The sequence below is a fragment of the Paramisgurnus dabryanus genome, chromosome 13, assembly GCF_030506205.2.
Source record: "Paramisgurnus dabryanus chromosome 13, PD_genome_1.1, whole genome shotgun sequence".
Taxonomy (NCBI): Eukaryota; Metazoa; Chordata; class Actinopteri; order Cypriniformes; family Cobitidae; genus Paramisgurnus; species Paramisgurnus dabryanus.
The window spans coordinates 11,954,990-11,972,260 of NC_133349.1; the positions used below are offsets into that span (position 1 = coordinate 11,954,990).

Sequence of the window (17,271 nt, forward strand, 5' to 3'; positions counted from 1 at the left end):
AGTATCTCGTGCAACAGAGCTTGCTGGCCTGGTAAAGGCTATTGTTCTAGAGAACTGGAAACATACAGCATGAAAGTCGGCTTGTACTTTCCTTGAAAAAAAAATGAAAAATTCTGCTCCTGCAGATTGGTTGATTGGGAAATTATTATAAATACAATACAGTAATTTAATTAATTAATCAAGATTTAACCTATTTAAATCACATTAAACATTTTCAGATTTTGGATCAGCAGCACATCAGAATTTTATATACACAACCAACTTCCTTTAAGTACCGCATGGGGGCGTAGTTTGCACACTTTCAAGGACACTACGCATTTCTCCGCCATCAGAAAGTGCGCTCGGGGAGAAAGAAACATCTCTTCCAACTGTTTATCCTGACGTCAGTTTGAAGAGAGCGTGCGGCCCCAGTATCACTTCACGCGACTCACAACTGCGCTTCGCCTGGATTTCAGGAATCGATGGTTGGGAGTCGGTTCACAACTTCATCACACAAACTATCGGGAGCCACTGAAATGATTTCGGGTTGTTTTCCCAACTGGACTAAAACATAAGATGAATACCTGCGCGTTTCTCCTGATTCTGGCCGTTCAGATTCACGCCGATAGCTTGGAGGGACCAACAGGTAAAGTGTCGTTTTTCTGAAGTAAAGAGATTGCGCACTTTTAAAACTCTTTGGGATTTGGAGGACATGGGAAACATTAGCTTGCATAAGCGAGCGGAGATCATCTCTTTCCAGCAAAAAGAGGCTGAGTTGTTTTGAAACTTTTCTAATAACGGTGACATTTGGTCTCGGTTGTCAGACGAGTGAAGGTGCAGGCAGAAGCTCAAAATGAATTCTGTTTTGGTCGCGTGACTGCAGTGCGTGTCTGGTGATATAAATATGGATACTGGTGATGTTAAATCATTCCCGGTTTAAAAACCCTTGGATTTGATTGGTATGAAGTGTGGTGCTTTTCATTTTACTATGTGAAACAAATGCGTGTGTTTCACCTCGTTGAATTAACGTGTTTCTGGCCTCGCGGACGTGTTATACAATTTAATAAAAGTTACGATGTGCTTCAAATCTGCTTTTATGTTAGCCGTAATTACTTGGTAGGGTTTTTATACATCATCTCTTCACATTCTTATCTGACCTATTAATGGTAAAACAACCTTAGGCAAAATGATTATTTATTCAGAATTTTACCAGGAGGGAAACTTTTTACAGTCCTCTGTTTCCAGTAACTTATAAGCGGAGTACAGGGCATATCTGACGCATCCTTTCTGATCACTCCGTTGCGCTTATTTTCTTGTGTGAATACTCTCATTCATCAGGTTAAAAAACGATTAAAGCTTGCCTGTCGTCAAATAGGATTTAAAGCAAATGCATTATGTTCATTTATTAATAAATCTTTGAAGTCCGCTAGTGAGTTAAAGTAAGTTATGAGAGCATAGATCTCTCCTATCGCCAATGAGATCATAATCTGGGATAATGGACTTAATGGCACAGATGATATTTGAATAAAGATAATTTATCTTCTAATACAGTGTTACTTTTGTGTTATTGGCCCACTGCCTTCAGTGTGTGCATCCATCTACAATGATGATAATATTTCTGGTATTTATACACATTACAAATTCCTCTCACTCACTCTCTCTTGTTTCTCTCTCTCACGCACGCGCACGCACGCACGCACGAACGAACGAACACACACACACACACACACACACACACACACACACACACACACACACACACACACACACACACACACACACACACACACAAACTGTCTGTCTGTCTCACTTTCTGTCTGTCTACAGATCTCTCTACCCCTCTTTCTTTCTCTTCACACCATCTCTCACTCGCACTCTCTCTCTCTCACTCGCCCTCTCTCTCCACTCTCTTTCTTGCACGCACACACACACACACACACACAGACAAATGTATCTATCTCTCTCTTTCTTACTTTCTGTCTATCTATACCTATCTCTCTCCATCTCTCTTTCTCTTCACACCATCTCTCTCTCACGCGCATGTACGCACGCACGCACGCACACACACACATTATGAAGTGTTTCCTCCTCCGCACTGTTAGTGGGCAGTGTAAAGACAGAGCAAGTCGAGGAACAGTGTAGTGTAGTGATTCTTTATAACACTCTTCGGAATGCTCTCTCAGACCCTGGCATTGGGAAACATGTCACCCGATTTCCTTAAAAAAAAAACTTACCAGGAAAAAAATCATGATTCGTTTGAGGAAGTTATTGATTTTCAGTTAACTAAATGGCTTCCATTGTGTTTGTCGTTCGACTGCTGTCGTGGTTGTGTGACTGCTGTTGTCGTGAATGGCCGCGCATTCACTCTGTTCTTGAGCTGTAGTCTAATCCTGCTTTTGTTGGGTTTTGCCTGAGTTACACAGTGTAATCTAGCCTTTTTGTGCAGGTCTGCCATTTCCGCCTCTGTTTTTACTTTTTTTTTTTGCATTTAGACTGAATGACAGAAAGAAGTGATGAGTGACCTGATGTAAGATGAATACAGGCATCACAACCAAGCGTATATTTCATTATTTAGCTTTTTCCACCCACCATCCATCACCTTTTGTGTATTTCTAACCTAAGCATTACTTGGCCAAAAAGTTTTTTTTTGCTATTAGTAAGATGACCCTGACAATATTTCTTTAATATAGGCGAGTGAACCAGCAGTCAGGTTAATAAAGTGATTAGGTTCTTAGTCTGCAATTTGAAAGCATAATAATTGCTATTGCCTCACATTTATTTCACCTTTCAAGGATTTCCACATTCAGTTTGTTCAATATTCAGACTCCGTCGTAATCCCTGTCAAAATCCAAACTGTCGTCCTGATGGAACTGACACAAGCAAATGTCTCTTATAATAAGGAGAATGAAGCACATCATTAGGATGAATGGTTTGAATTAGAAAATTAATTAAAGCACATGAATACAATTATACAAAAGCCAGAACAGAATGGGGCAGATTACACATTAGCTGTCTAGTGTTGTCTTTGGAGGCTTGACATGCTGACATGTATTATTTGCTGTTTTTTTTACAGCTCTGTAGTACTCTAGCACCATGCGTCTAAAATTGTCTATGGTAAAATCCTCTGTAGGTAACCAGGCATCATGTTCTTTAATCCTCATTGTTGTTGGTAACAGGACGAATTGAGCTTGATCAGTTAGGTATTGTTATTAGCATTAGCGAATACAATAAAGAGTGGATGATTGACATCTTACTTATCCAAATCTAATTTGAGGCTGGAAAACATTTGGCATATGTATTCAGCCAAACCAACTTACAATGCATTCAAGCTATATGTTTTATTCAGTATGTATGTTTCCCTTAAAATTGAACCCATGTCATTAACGCTACACTTTAACGGTTAAGCAACAGGATCAGTTATCCCGCAGTTGTCTACTTTCCATTGTCAATATTGTTGGTATATTTTAAAAAAGGACATATTGGAACACTTATGTACCTCTTCTGTTCATTGGACAAGTGTGTAGATATCAGTCTGTCACTAGGAGTGAGAAAACTTGAAGTTGAAGAGTTTTTCAAAATGCTCTCTACCCAGTTGGGAAAAGATGCGAATCTGTCCTTCCACATGGCCTAATTGGACTCAGGTTTGTTGGACTGTCACTCTGTAGGACAGTTATAGCTTAGACTGAGTTTCTTAGAGAACAGAGCATGGGATTAGGACCAATGGGTTATCCATTTTTCGAGACCCACTGCAGTAGCACTACTGTGGAAACATGGTGCTTGGCCAGCAACTTTCTTGCTTTTGGGGCCATATCACAGAGCAAGATAAACTGAATAATCACGGTCAACAGTAGGAACAGGTTATGGTGGTCGATTGGCTTACTAGATGTCAACCAACCCACTATACTCAAGTGAGTATACCACTTTGATATTTGGTGGTGGTGTTTAAAGTGGATGAATAAGATGCAACTCCTCAGATTTAAGTGTCTTGTTGTCCTCTTTAAAGAGACCATGGATCACGTTAAGTGCCATGTGAGTACTTGGATATTGAGTATAACACGAATCAATGATGCAGCCACATGCGTCATAGCTCCCACAATGTGTGATTCATTTTCTTCATTTTTACATTTTGAATACTTACTTTCATCATTTGCCATGTTTCTAGTTGCATCTTTAGTTATTTTGCAACTGTTACTATTTTAAAAGAAGTGGATTTAGATGTTTTTGTCCAAAAATAAGCAAAAGGGTTTAGCAGAAGACAGTAAAATGTGTTACATACCAGTGAAATGACTAAAATTTCCGTGGTATAGTCACGGAATAATTTGCTAATTTATCCGTGTCATTGTCACAGTTCTCCGCATTTTTCTGTGCCCGTACCACGGACTTTCTTTTCCGTGTCAGTTTCACGTATTGGTTACTCAATTTTTTTCTTATTTTCTCACAATTGTCACATGAGTTTGAAATTAGAATGACTTTCTGTTACATAAAATGACATCCAAACCCTACTCTAACCCTAACGTCAGGCGGCAATGGTTTAAAAGTCAGAAAAAAATAGTATAAACGAATAGTTAAAGTGACGTCCTAACCCAAACTCCGGATCTAACCCCAAACCCAAGCGACAATGGTTTAAAAATAGGAAAAACAATTGGATAACCAATACATGAAACTGACAAGAAAGTCTATGGTACGAACACGGAAAAATTTGGCGATCCGTGACAATGACACGGATAAATGAGCAAAATATTCCGTGACTATACCACGGAAATTTCTGAGATTAGGTTGAAAAATAAGGTATTTTAATTTCTGACTAATAACCTTTTCATTGCAATACTGTACCGGAAAATAAGAGTCTGTCGGATGCACTTAGAGGGGTTTGCATGTGAATTCTTCAAATATACAAACAAAGCAGTAGTGCAAATTTTGAAATAGGAAACTTTTAAAATTATAATTGATAAAGTTTTGTGCTCTGAGAAATTTCGTGTTATTTTTTAAGTTTCTTAAAACATAAATCAATGACCTTCCCAAGGACTATGGTATTATTCTTTTACAGATTTTTTGTATTGTCAACAGCCTTGGGGGAAAATCTACTTTGTTTGTTTTGAAAGTTTGTTTTTACCAACGGAAATGAATGCAACGTGACTTACGGTGAAATTATATGGAGGTATGAAAGCAAGCTTTCGAAGGATTTCCCTAAAGGATTATGAGATGATAATACAGCATGTCTGAACATGGAGACGGCCCTGGTGCACAGGTGTAGACGGCAGGCCCTGGGAAGTGGGCTCAGATGTCTCCGACACCACAGATATTACACATCACACAGATTCATTCATCAGTATCAACCCGACAGCCAGATTCTTTGACCTCAGCTAATTGCAGAGTACCTGTTAAGAATGAGGCGGCGAAGGACCCCGGTGACCGTAATTTTAATTCCTTTGTAATTAAGGAAATGACCTAGTATTGTTGTTTTTTCAAACTTCCATCTACAGCGGAGGCTCAAAGGACCTTTTATTTTTCCTTCAGCGCTGACTACGGTTGGCGCCACCAAAATAATGAGGAAATGTGTCAAAGAGATTTTTAAAAGCAGCAGCTGAGAGTGCTTGTTCCTGGGCATCAGAGGCAGTCCATCTCCTGTCGAGAAATGTTTTCTTTAGACTCGCCTGTCGACTGCACTGGACTTATAAAAGGTGTGAGTTGTGTGAAGGGGATTTGGGAAAGGGGACTGCCAGAGGGTCCTTCCCTTTTCTTCTTCAAACGGCGGAGTTGCTCTGAGTCAGCATCTGATGGGAAGTGAGCGAACAACAACAGAAGAAACCGGTTTTGGTTTTCCTTTTGTTGTCTCTGGAAGGCTGCTTCATTCCTCAGTGATTTATCTATGGTATTCAAAAACAGGTCCAATTTCTAGGGGCCTTAATGGAAATTTGGCCGTGCGAGGATGTGGGAGATCAGGAACTGTAGTTAAGATGGGAAAATGACGGTAAAATAGATCATTGGAGGCTTAGCAACCGGAGGGCACTTAGAAACCTTGGCTGGCCCTTAAGTTGAAGATCCACTCTCGTAGCTCAGCGAGTTTTGCTGGAGGAAGAAATGTTTCATTGAGATGCTCGGTTACTCTCCCAGCACTTTCTTTAAGAGGCACGTAAATCCAACCCAACCTGGTGCAGGTTTTTTGAAATCAGCCTGACGCATGCTCTTTGATTTGTTCTCTTTACACATGGTTACGCCGGAGGCTGCAGTTCTTTCATTTTTGTTTTGAACAAGACTTAAGTTTTTGTTTTTTGTCTGTTATTACCACTACATATCAAACGTCTGCAGGGATTCTTGGATGGTTAAGACACGCTGGTAAACAGTGATTGAGACCAAAGCGCAATATAATTTGAGTTATAATCATCATTGTGTGTGTCCTTTGAAAACCTGAAGGTTATAATTGTCAAAAACCTCATGCTATCATACTCTTTCATACTGAAAGTGCCCTCACTTCAAAGGATTTCTCTTGCCATGTCCTTAAAGTCTACTGATCTGTTGGTGCTTAAAACATTTTTAAATGTTCCTCATTTTTGACCTCTCCATACAACTGTCATGATTACATTTATAATAAAGGCTCAACCCTAACCCAAGTCTCATTGTGCAGGGTTTCCCGCAGAAAATGGGTGGGCGAGGCAATCAAAGGGGTGGGGCGACGCGTCATGATGAAAATTTAAATATTTTATTAAAAACACTCAAATAAAACTTAATTTTGTAGAAACTATGACAGAAAATGAACACATACTAGATTATTAATGAATTAAATGTTTTTAACAGATACCTTTAACGGGAATAGCTGTGTGATGAAGTGAAACTAAAGGGTTAATAAACACAAACTAAAGCAGATGTTGTTGGCGAACGATGATAGATAGCACGAAGATCGTAAACTGATTATTTCCCACTATTAATAATATTATCTTAAAGGAGTGAAACTACTGTAGCATGTAAATAATGCACATAAATAACATGAGCAAGAGCGCTCAACAATTATATTGAATAACAGGCCCGTGCAACCTAGCTAGCAGGTTTGCTCAAACAACAAAATCACCATCTAACTTACTTTAAATTTGCAAGAACTATAGAATAATACAATAAAAGGTTTATTGTAACATAAGTCCACTTAACAGTTCTCACGGACACACGTTTTATCAACTGGCTATCCTCCAGACAGTGACGGACCATGTCTTTCTCTCATTTCGGGCGTGTGGCGCGCTTGTCCGCTTGCGGTGTGTAGCGCGTCCACGCTATTCTTTTTTTTGGACGACCTAGTTAAGGTGGTAGGGTTTCCAAGCTTAGACGGGCCACCCGAACTGCAAAGTGCTGCTGGAAACTCTTTTGTAGCAGGAGATCCAAGTATCTTCTGCTGTTCTGGCCTATGTTGTTTACTTTGTCTACCCGTTTCCCATCAGAAAAATACAGCCAGTCACTTTACAGTTCCTTGTAACCCTGATGCACAACTCAGAGATGCACAGCAGCCAAGCACATGAATCGTAATGTTTTTTTGTTGTTGTAAAAACTAAGATAATTGAGGCCGGAAACCAGTTTCACTGCTCTAAGACAATGAGAATTTTATTGTTTCCTGCTTGAAGTTTACTACCTTTGCACTTTATCTAACTCAATTACAGTTGCGTTTAATGTTAACATATAAAAATGTTAACAGGTGTAAAAAATATTGCATAGCAGCGCAGATGGATTTAATCTTCTGGTGCTCAATTTGCCTGCAGTTTGAGTCTCAAGGTTTCTGTAGTTACACACAGTACATTGGTGCTGTGTGTTTTGCTTATATATGTGTGTTCAATATTAATAGATTCAATTACTAAAGTATCCAAGGACCTTCAGCCATTATATACAATATTATTTTGTATTTTTTGTTAATCCTGACAGTGAACTTGGAAATATAATATAGATCTCAGCTATTGTACTTGTCTTTATATAATGACCTGCTTTGAAGGTCTGTTTTTGAGTTCCTTTCGAAGTATTCAAGTGATCCAATGACATTGTACCTTTACTTTAAACAAATGGGCCTAGCTTTTTTATCTTATTTGTTTGTTCCTTGCAGGTACAATGATCAGGATGCAAATGTTCTCCCATCTTTTGTGATTCTGTTTATTCTCTATTTCTTTCTCTTTCTGTCTAAACAATGTTATGCTGATACTGGTGCGCATAAAATATGGTTTATAGCAACATGGATTTGCAGAACCATATTTTCTTTACCTTTTAGGTTGTGTTTTATATTCCTTTATACAAAATATAATCTTATTTTATCTCTGATCAGTATAATTTAGTGCTTGTGTTGCTTAACACATACTGTGAGGAATGTATTGGAGGATGTGTTGTGACAATGATTGTGTTTGTGGTGGTGTGGCTCTGAGTGTTTCCAAACCTATACAGTCTTAGCGCTGTCCTGACAGGCTGGAGAGATTTACACCAACCCCTGCCCTTTTCCCCATGCTCGGTCTTTCATAGCCCAGTCCAGCAGAGATTAAAGTCATATTGATCCATGAGCCCTAGAAAGTCCATTTCACTAAGGCTCCATCAAACATGGACCTCCTTTTATAAACCATGTGTTTTTGAAATAGGTACATGACATATGGTGTGCATGAAATATGGTGGGTGAAAGCAGGCCAGCTCATACCTGAATGTAATATAATCATAAAATAATTGTCTTGGTATAATTCCTTTGGGGAAAGATTTAGGGTCGGGCCGAAACCACATTGAAAATCTGAGAGTCAAAGTTTAATTCACCTTGTAGTGCACACTATGTATAAAGATTTTAAATCAGTAGATTTAAATCATTACATACATTTATGTTATGCAATAAAATTGATAAGTACAATTTTTTTTTTCAGGGCACTGATCAAATAAGCGTTCTTGTGAATTGTGATCTAGGGAAACTCATTTTTCAGCTCCCCGAGAGTTAAACATTTGATTTTTACCGTTTTGGAATCCATTCAGCAGATCTCCGGGTCTGGCGCTACCACTTTTAGCATAGTTTAGCATAATCCATTGAATCTGATAAGACCATTAGCATCGCGCTGAAAAATAACCAAAGAGTTTCGATATTTTTCTTATTTAAAACTTGACTCTTCTGTTGTTACATCATGTACCAACAGAAAATAAAAAGTTGCGTTTTCTATGTAGATATGGCTAGGAACTTTACTCTCAATCTGGCGTAATAATCAAGGACTTTGCTATCCCCTGCTATTGAAAGTTACTAATGGGACTATTTTCGCAAAGTCCTTAATAATTACGGCTAGTGCTGCACAATTAATCGCATCGCAATCACGATGTCAGCCTGTGCGATTATATGACAGCAAAATGTTGCAATTATATTAAATAAATAAATGTGTGGACTTTTAACACAAACTTTCTGATAACTGTTTGATGATTTTCCTTGCTGTTTAAAAAAAGAAAGAAAAACGAACAAAAAAGGCAGTGCATGTGTGGCATGCACATGTGTGGTGTGCGTCGTCACTTATACCAGAGCGAAGATGGATGCAGAGGAGGTTGACAGTGATCTGGTAGCTAAAAAAAAACTCTACGTCTGTTGTATGGTGGTATTTTGGATTTAGGATTACTGACACTGAGCAGTTGCTACATCACGTGGAAATACGAAAACATTTCTAGTTTTACAAATACACATTTTAGCTAAACTGTGTGTGGATTTTCCTTAAAACCCATCAAGTTGACTCATGATACCATCTAGTATAATCGCAATCGCACATCGCAATATTAGCATCAATAACCGCAACGGGAAAAATTGCCCAAATCGTGCAGCCCTAATTACGGCAGAATGAGAGTATAGTTCCTAGCCATATCTGCCTAGAAAATCGCAACTTTTAATTTTTCGTCGGTCTCAGTACACGATGAAACTACAGAATTCAAATTTTAAATAGGAAAAATATTAAAACTCTTTGGTTATTTTTTAGTGCAATGCTAATGGTCTAATCAGATTCAATGGGTTATGCTAAGCTATGCTAAAAGTGGTAGTGCAATACACCGGAGATCAGCTGAATGGATTTCAAACCAGTAAAAATCTCCCTGATGAAGGCTTGTTAGCCGCAACGCGTAGGTGTATTTGTCACCTGTTTTTAAATATTAAGCCATGTGAAATAAAGGCTTTTTAACTATTTCTACACCATTCGAGTGCTTTGGATTTTTCTTATAAATTGATTATAATTATCCCTTGCATCCAAAGAGCACCGAGAAGAGCTTTTTACACCCCATGCAGCACTTCGTTTGCACTTCTTTGCTTTGAGTAAAAATCTAATATTTAACTCGTGGGGACCTGGAAAATGAGCATATTCAAGTGAAGTGTCCCTTAAAGCTTTTCACTTGGACTATTATGCCATTAAATGGTAGTAAAAAGATGCATTTTCATAAATGGTCTCAAATTTTCCATCCAAGTGTATTTTCTAATTTTCTCATCATTCGTTAAATTAGGAAAACTTTGTATGCGTTGGCTGGTGTTTTGGTCATTTTTTTAATTAGGAATGGACAAAATATTGAATGGCTGACCTCTACGATGATAAATAATTGTTTTAATGTTATAACCGTTTAGCGTAATGTGAGCTGATATTATAAATCCTTACATTTTACACCAGTCAGGTATCACTATATCAGAAGCTACAGTATAAAAAGGCATTGCTTCTTTTGAATACCAAATTCAATATTTGTGAATGTTGTTTTTAATAGGGCAGGGTAGCTCTAACCCATCTCCAGTCACGTCTTATTGACTGCACTCCAGGGTTTGCTGACTCCAGACTTTAGGTTCTGGAGAATTCATTAGTCTTTGGATTCACATTTTTCACCGTGCACTGTGAATGTTCACAAACTTGTTGTTTTTTAGTATGGACATGAAGAAGTGTTTCCTTGTCCGTAAGTTATTTGTAAGCAGATTGTGTTTGTCAGGACAAATTTTATGGCCAACTTTCTCAAGATCACATACTGTACAACTGCATACGGTGCATCTTTCTTTTTCCATAATTAGTAGAATAAAAAACCGTTTTAAGTAGATTTTAAAGGCCCAATGCATCAGACTATAAACATGAGTATCCAAAAATGAATATTTGAAGCATTTTTCAGCAAATATTGGCAGCATCATGAGCGTACGATCACAGATGCAGTCTGTCATGCTTGTTAGGTCTCATCATAAACACACCCATCTGGTGCAGCATTCGCTGCCTGATGCCATCCTTCTCCAGTTCTTTCCCATTCAAACATGTGTGACACCCAAGCAGAAAGTTGCCGCCCATACTGCGGGACTCACACTTTGCAGCAAATCCTTTGCCACTCCCAGGAGATCCTCCTTTGTGAGAGTGTTGAGTTACAGGCACTGATCCGGGACCAGATGAAGTTAGAATTTCCAAAATCCACTGAATTCATTATCCCCACCTCAAATGACGCTTGGTCAGTACTGGATGTGTGCCAATCCTCATTTTTTCCCTTACTGGCAGATGAACTGAGCTGTGAGCTGTGGCTCCCAACTTGCTGCCATTTTTCTCAATTTCCAAACCGTTTTTTTTTTTGTCGCGGGTTTTCCTGCAAAGATTCTCGTCTGGTGTCTTACGTGGTATTGCAAAGTAAACTCGGCAGAGAGATGTCAAAGGTTACTTAGGCTCCAAACAATTGGCTCTTTGTATTTGCTCAGTGGATGCATCAGCTTTGAATAGTTAGTTGATGCAATGAAATATGAAACCGCAATATGAGCAATAGCCCTTTTCAAAGAAGTTTCCCATTGCTGTGAGTGTCAGGGGTGTGCGGGATAGTCTCAAGCCGGTAAAACAGGTTCTCATTGGCATCCTTTTGCAAACCAAGCTAGGCGGCATCCCGTGGCTTATAATCGCATCGACACTATTTAGCCGTAATAGACGAATGTAAAGCGGTAGGTGATTGGAGCTGCTCTCGGCTCATACGCCTTCAAGAGAGAATTAAAGCAGGCTGTGCTGTCAGCTCAATTTAAACCGCACATTCACACATCCAGATGGAAAACATCAAGCCTTAAATTGTCAGCTTCCACTATTTTGCGGCTTTCTGTGACACCTGCCATGTCTCGGTACTGCGGTTGTTATTTGAATAGGAAGTGTGCTGTCTCTGTGGGATACTTCTTTCCAGTGTGACAGCTGTTTTTGGCAGGTTATGGCATGAGTGCACGCGGTGTCAGCCGAGACTGCATCTCGTTCACCTCTTCGGACCTTTTGCACACCTGTCTGTTCTACCTGAGCTCCATATGCCATCATGTGTGTGATTGTATGTGTGTGTACGATCACACTTTAAAGAGATTTACTCACTTTGTCATGTTAACTTATTCTGACGAACACTACTTACATCTGTAAGGACATGCCTTTGGGCCGAATGGTCTCTCTCTTAATGTATAAAGTGGAAATATGTTTTTTCCAAACTTAGTGAGCTGCCTACATGGATAGCTATCTTCTAAGGTAGCACCCTGGAAGATTTGATATTTTGTTAATCACCTATTAAACAGAAATTACTGTGCATAAATCACTGTGTCGCGCTCCTAGGTGATATTTAGTAAATGTCTAGCATCAGTGATAAATTTATCTCATAAAAACTGCAAATTACTTTTGGTAAACGTTCCACTTGGGTTTCATTTAGGAAATTAGTTTCTCCTAAAGAGTTTTACTATAATTAACCTCCAGAATTTAAAGTTAGACAAATAAGCTTAGGTGCCTCACTTAAGGCGGAAGGGAATATTTGTTTTTGAAAATTTGGAATGTTGTATTTCAACGTTATCAATTTTATTCATATCAGTTGTTTATTAATAAATATTATTGGAAATATAATAAATATTTGTACTGATGATAATCTGAATGATATTGAAAGGAATAGTCACCCAAATATAAAAATTCTTCCATAGTTTACTCAACCTTATCCAACCCAGATGTGTTCAGTATAACTCTCCTTTTTCCAGGTGAATACAAATGGATACTTTAAAGGAAAACACCACAGTTTTTCAATATATTACTATGTTGTTACCTCAACTTAGATGAATTAATACATACCTATCTTTTTCCAATGCGTGCATTTTTAATCTTTGTACAGCGCTCCGTGAATGTGTAAGCATTTAGCCTAGCCCCATTCATTCCTTAGGATCCAAACAAAAGTTTTATTTTGTGCCACCATACATACTCGTGGAACTACTCATGTAAAAGTCTTTAAAAATAGGGAAAACATGGAAGTGTTTGTTGGCTTCTAAATTCATCCCTGTTTGGAGCCATAGGAATGAATGGGGCTAGGCTAAATGCTAACACATTCCCGAGGCTCTGTACAAACATTAAAAGTGCACGCATTGAAAAAAGATAGGTATGTATTAAGTTGAGGTAAGAACATAGTAAAATATTGAAAAACGGTGGTGTTTTCCTTTAACGTGAACTATTGTTGTGTTATTCTTATAGGGTTCAACTTGCTGTAGCAAAGCTCCAAAAACGACATCCATCCCCCATTAAAGTTATCTGGATGTAATTGGGTTAATAGTTAATAGTTGGATATGTCTCCTAAAGTGAAAAATGTGTTTGTGACAGAGAAAAACATTCATATTATGAGCTTTTTTGGCAGTCAATACCTTGTGTTTTACTGTAAACATACAGATCAAATTTTAAGAGAGTTTTTATAGTAGGGTGAACTGTTCCTTAAAAATATTATTTAATATTCAGTATAATAAACATACACATACTTGTTGTTTGGTCCACTGTCAGAAATAAAGGTACAAATGTTGTCATTAGGACAGTACCTTTTAAAAAGGTCATAATATATACAACTTAGATACAAATATGTACTTTTGAGGTACCAATATACACCTTTGAGGTACTTATATGCACCCTTTAGGTACAAAGGTGTACCTTTTGAAAGGATACCGGCTGTTCCAGTCTCAGATTTTGTATTTTTATTTCTCAGAGTCTGTAGTTGAATCTAATTGATTAAACTCATTAGGATTTGAAACACAGATCAAGATTTAATTAAAATGATCTCTCATAACTCAAAGCTAACACATTTAGAAGCAACAGATGTACAATACTCTTCAGATAAAATTAAAGAGGATAAAAGTTACACGTTGTTTTCATGATTCATGTAGGTAGGTACATTTTATATTTCTCAGTGGTGTACACCTCCGCATCCCAGAAACTATGGTGTTCAGAGTGATTATCTCCCACATGTTCTCCAAAAAGAGATCAGCAGAGCCTTGCCAGCACCTGCTAGGTACACCTTATGAATTGTTCCCAATCTACTTTGATGTTTGGTATGATATGGTTTGGATTTATATGAATCCTGCACAAGCTGAATTGAATGAGCGACCAGGCCAGATGACACGTGAGATGTTTGGATCACGGAGTAGATGCTATAGACTTGAGGGCGAGAGATTATTGATCTACTGCCAACTGCCAGAAAAAGCTTATCAGTTCCTTTAGAGTTCCTCTTCCTTGGGTCTCCGGACTCTATTCCCAGATCATGATCTGATCACCTGAGATGAAGTGCTTCTTCTTCACAGCATGTCACCTGCTCTCTCCTTTTCTTTCTTTCTCTCTCACTTTCTCTTTCTTTCTCTCTCTCTGATTCTTTCATTCTCTCTCTTTTTTCCCTTTGGTTTACTCTAATTGCACCTCATATTCTCATGCTCTGGTGAAATCAGAATGCATCACTTGGTTGACATCTATAATGCATATGCATGTGCCAGAATGAGCTCGCTGAGGTTCATGTTTCTTCTCCCGGGACTTGGTGTCTGACTCACTCCGAATCCAGAAAGGTTTCACTGCTTGCTATGAGAACCCTCGGGCGTCTTCCTCTATCTTCGTTTTCCCCGGAAAGTTCTCAGCATTGCCGCTTCCGGGATACTAATCAGGAACGAGGAGGAATTTTATCCCGTGCTGTTGTCTTAGCGTGATACCATTGCTAGCACAGGTAGCTTAGAGCTAGTTGGACTTTCCCTTTGGCTCTGTTTAACATGTAAGGGAGTATAATTCTTGCCTGCAGGCATTCTAGATCAATAAAAGCTTTGATGTCTTAAGTACTTGGGCTGTAACATTCTTACCAGTTTTATTGTAGTCTGTGTAGCTACTTAGACACCCAGCAAAAGGCTTTTAGATTTATGAATATAGACTTGATGTTCAAACTTCTTAAAGGTTTTAATGCAAAATGCAGTGCATTAAGCAGCATTTTATGCACCGGCACGTTTCAAGGGAACACTAAATAAAGGTAGTTGTAGATATTTACTTTCTGTTAAGGGTTTTAGCATACAGAATAGATAGTAAGCAGGCCTGTGTGGGTTGGCCTGGTCTCAGAAACTTCTCTGATTAATGCATTTGGATAATAGCCATTGTGCCTGGAGACGAAAGAAACTGAGAAATCTTCAGTGTCATTTAGTGGTGTAGCATGTCGTTTTTTTTTGGGTGTAGTTTTTGCCCAAGGGCCTGATTTGGTCACATTTCAAGCACACAAAAATGTACATGATCAAAATTTTGCTGTAGATTTTTAGTCCCATTCATATTAGGTGTCAAACTATTTACAACAGGAAAACCTAGTAAGTACAATGTAGTTATGTTTAGCGGTCAACCGATATTAAGAAAGCTGTATGGTCGATATGGGGCCGATATAACACAAATGTTAATAATAAGAGACAAACAGAAAATTTGTGAAACTAATTACATTTGTTATGCATAATACAGTGTTTCCCACAGATCTGAAATTTACTTGTGGTGGTAGCTGGTGAAAAGGGCAATCATTATTATCCACCGACAAAAAATGGTCTACTATACATGTAACAAAGAACTAATAATGTGTGACACAACACAATACTTTGATTTATAAAACATTCATATTAATTTCACATTATAGTTCATTAATCTAAACACCCCAAACTTTTTTTGCCATAAACAAAGCTGACACTGTTTGTCAAAGCACCACGAAAACACTTTATGTTTTTGCACTGATATATGAAGCAATTTGATGACCCCTTTAATCAAACTCAATTATATACAATACTATAATACTACTTTTACTGCTTCTGCTTTCTATTTCTCTTTTGCCGATTAAAAAAAGCTTAATCCACTAATTATTTCAGATTTAAAAGTCTACTTGCTGTCCCGATGACAGACTTTACATTACAGCTTTGCGTTTTTTATATCCTGAGTCAGCTAGAGCTTGCTCATTCAGTATTAGCACTGTTTTTTGCTACAATCTCTGTGCAAACTGTTTAGATTTTAGTAAAGATATTGTCTATTAATAGTAAGATTATAAAAAAATGGGATAAAGAAAATGAAGGGGCGCGTGGTCGTGACAAGAGCCAGTTGCCATCGCCATAGAAACCGGAGGCACACTAAAACAGCTCTCGAGCTTTAGCGCGGTAGCGCTCACGGCCGTTCTCCGATCGACTCGGGTTTTACACACAATATTAATCGGACTTGGGACCCGAAGTAATGAACTAGGACCGACCCGGACCCATCTGACCATTTAAAATATAAACCCGGAACCTTACGGGTCCCGCGTCCTCAGTGAAGAAAGACCTCTAATGGTAAAACTCTGCTCAAGTTCAGAAACATGAAAGGATGCAATGTGACACAGGTTGCTTCGCGTCGCGCACAATTCATTGAGAAACAGAGAGCACGTGAACGGACACTCAACCGGAGAGACACAACGTGCTTGCACACAAAATGAAGCCAACTTAGATGCTATAAACACATATGCACATAAGCATATGCGACCATTTTGGTCGCAGTGTGTTTCCCTGGCTGCTCCGTATGTGCTGCTGCAGTTGATCCAGTTTGCCGCGCTGGATGATGAGTTTATGACGCGTGCATCATCTTCACGGTCACCCGACCCCCACCTCTCTCTCGCGCTCTCTCTCTCTCGCGCGCTCTCTCGCTCTCTCTCTCTCTCTCTCTCCAAAACACGGGTCATCCAGTCGAGTTCAGAAAATACGGAAATTCGTAAAGTGATTTTTTTTACCTGGGCGGGTCGCAATTTACTTGGGCGCAGCGCCCAAGTAGAGCCTATGTATGGGAAACACTGTATGCATAATATTTATAAATATAAAATTTGTAAAGTACTTAAAACATATTTACAAGACATAATTAATGTGAATGTCACTGTTTTGTTTGAATAAGTGTGTTTGAACTAGTGTGTTGTTGTTTGTGATACAACGTAACGTCATATTAAAAAGTGAAAAATGATTGGTCATTTTACTGTCTTTCAAACTTTAGCTTTACATTGAGTGACATTGAGGGTCTTCTCATTACAATCATCACATTTAAGTAATAGAGA

The 17,271-nt window shown here is 38.5% G+C and overlaps 1 protein-coding gene across 14 annotated transcripts in view; it reads left to right on the forward strand.

Annotated features, from left to right (window-relative positions):
• Positions 1-328: 328 nt before the first annotated feature.
• ptprub (protein tyrosine phosphatase receptor type Ub) overlaps positions 329-17,271 on the forward strand; it is a 251,449-nt gene continuing 234,506 nt past the window's right edge. For all 14 annotated transcript variants that reach the window (XM_065298426.2, XM_065298432.2, XM_065298433.2 and 11 more), the window contains exon 1: positions 329-625. In XM_065298426.2, the coding sequence (XP_065154498.1) occupies positions 556-625 (70 nt within the window). In that variant the 5' untranslated portion in view covers positions 329-555. The remainder of the gene's footprint in view (positions 626-17,271) is intronic.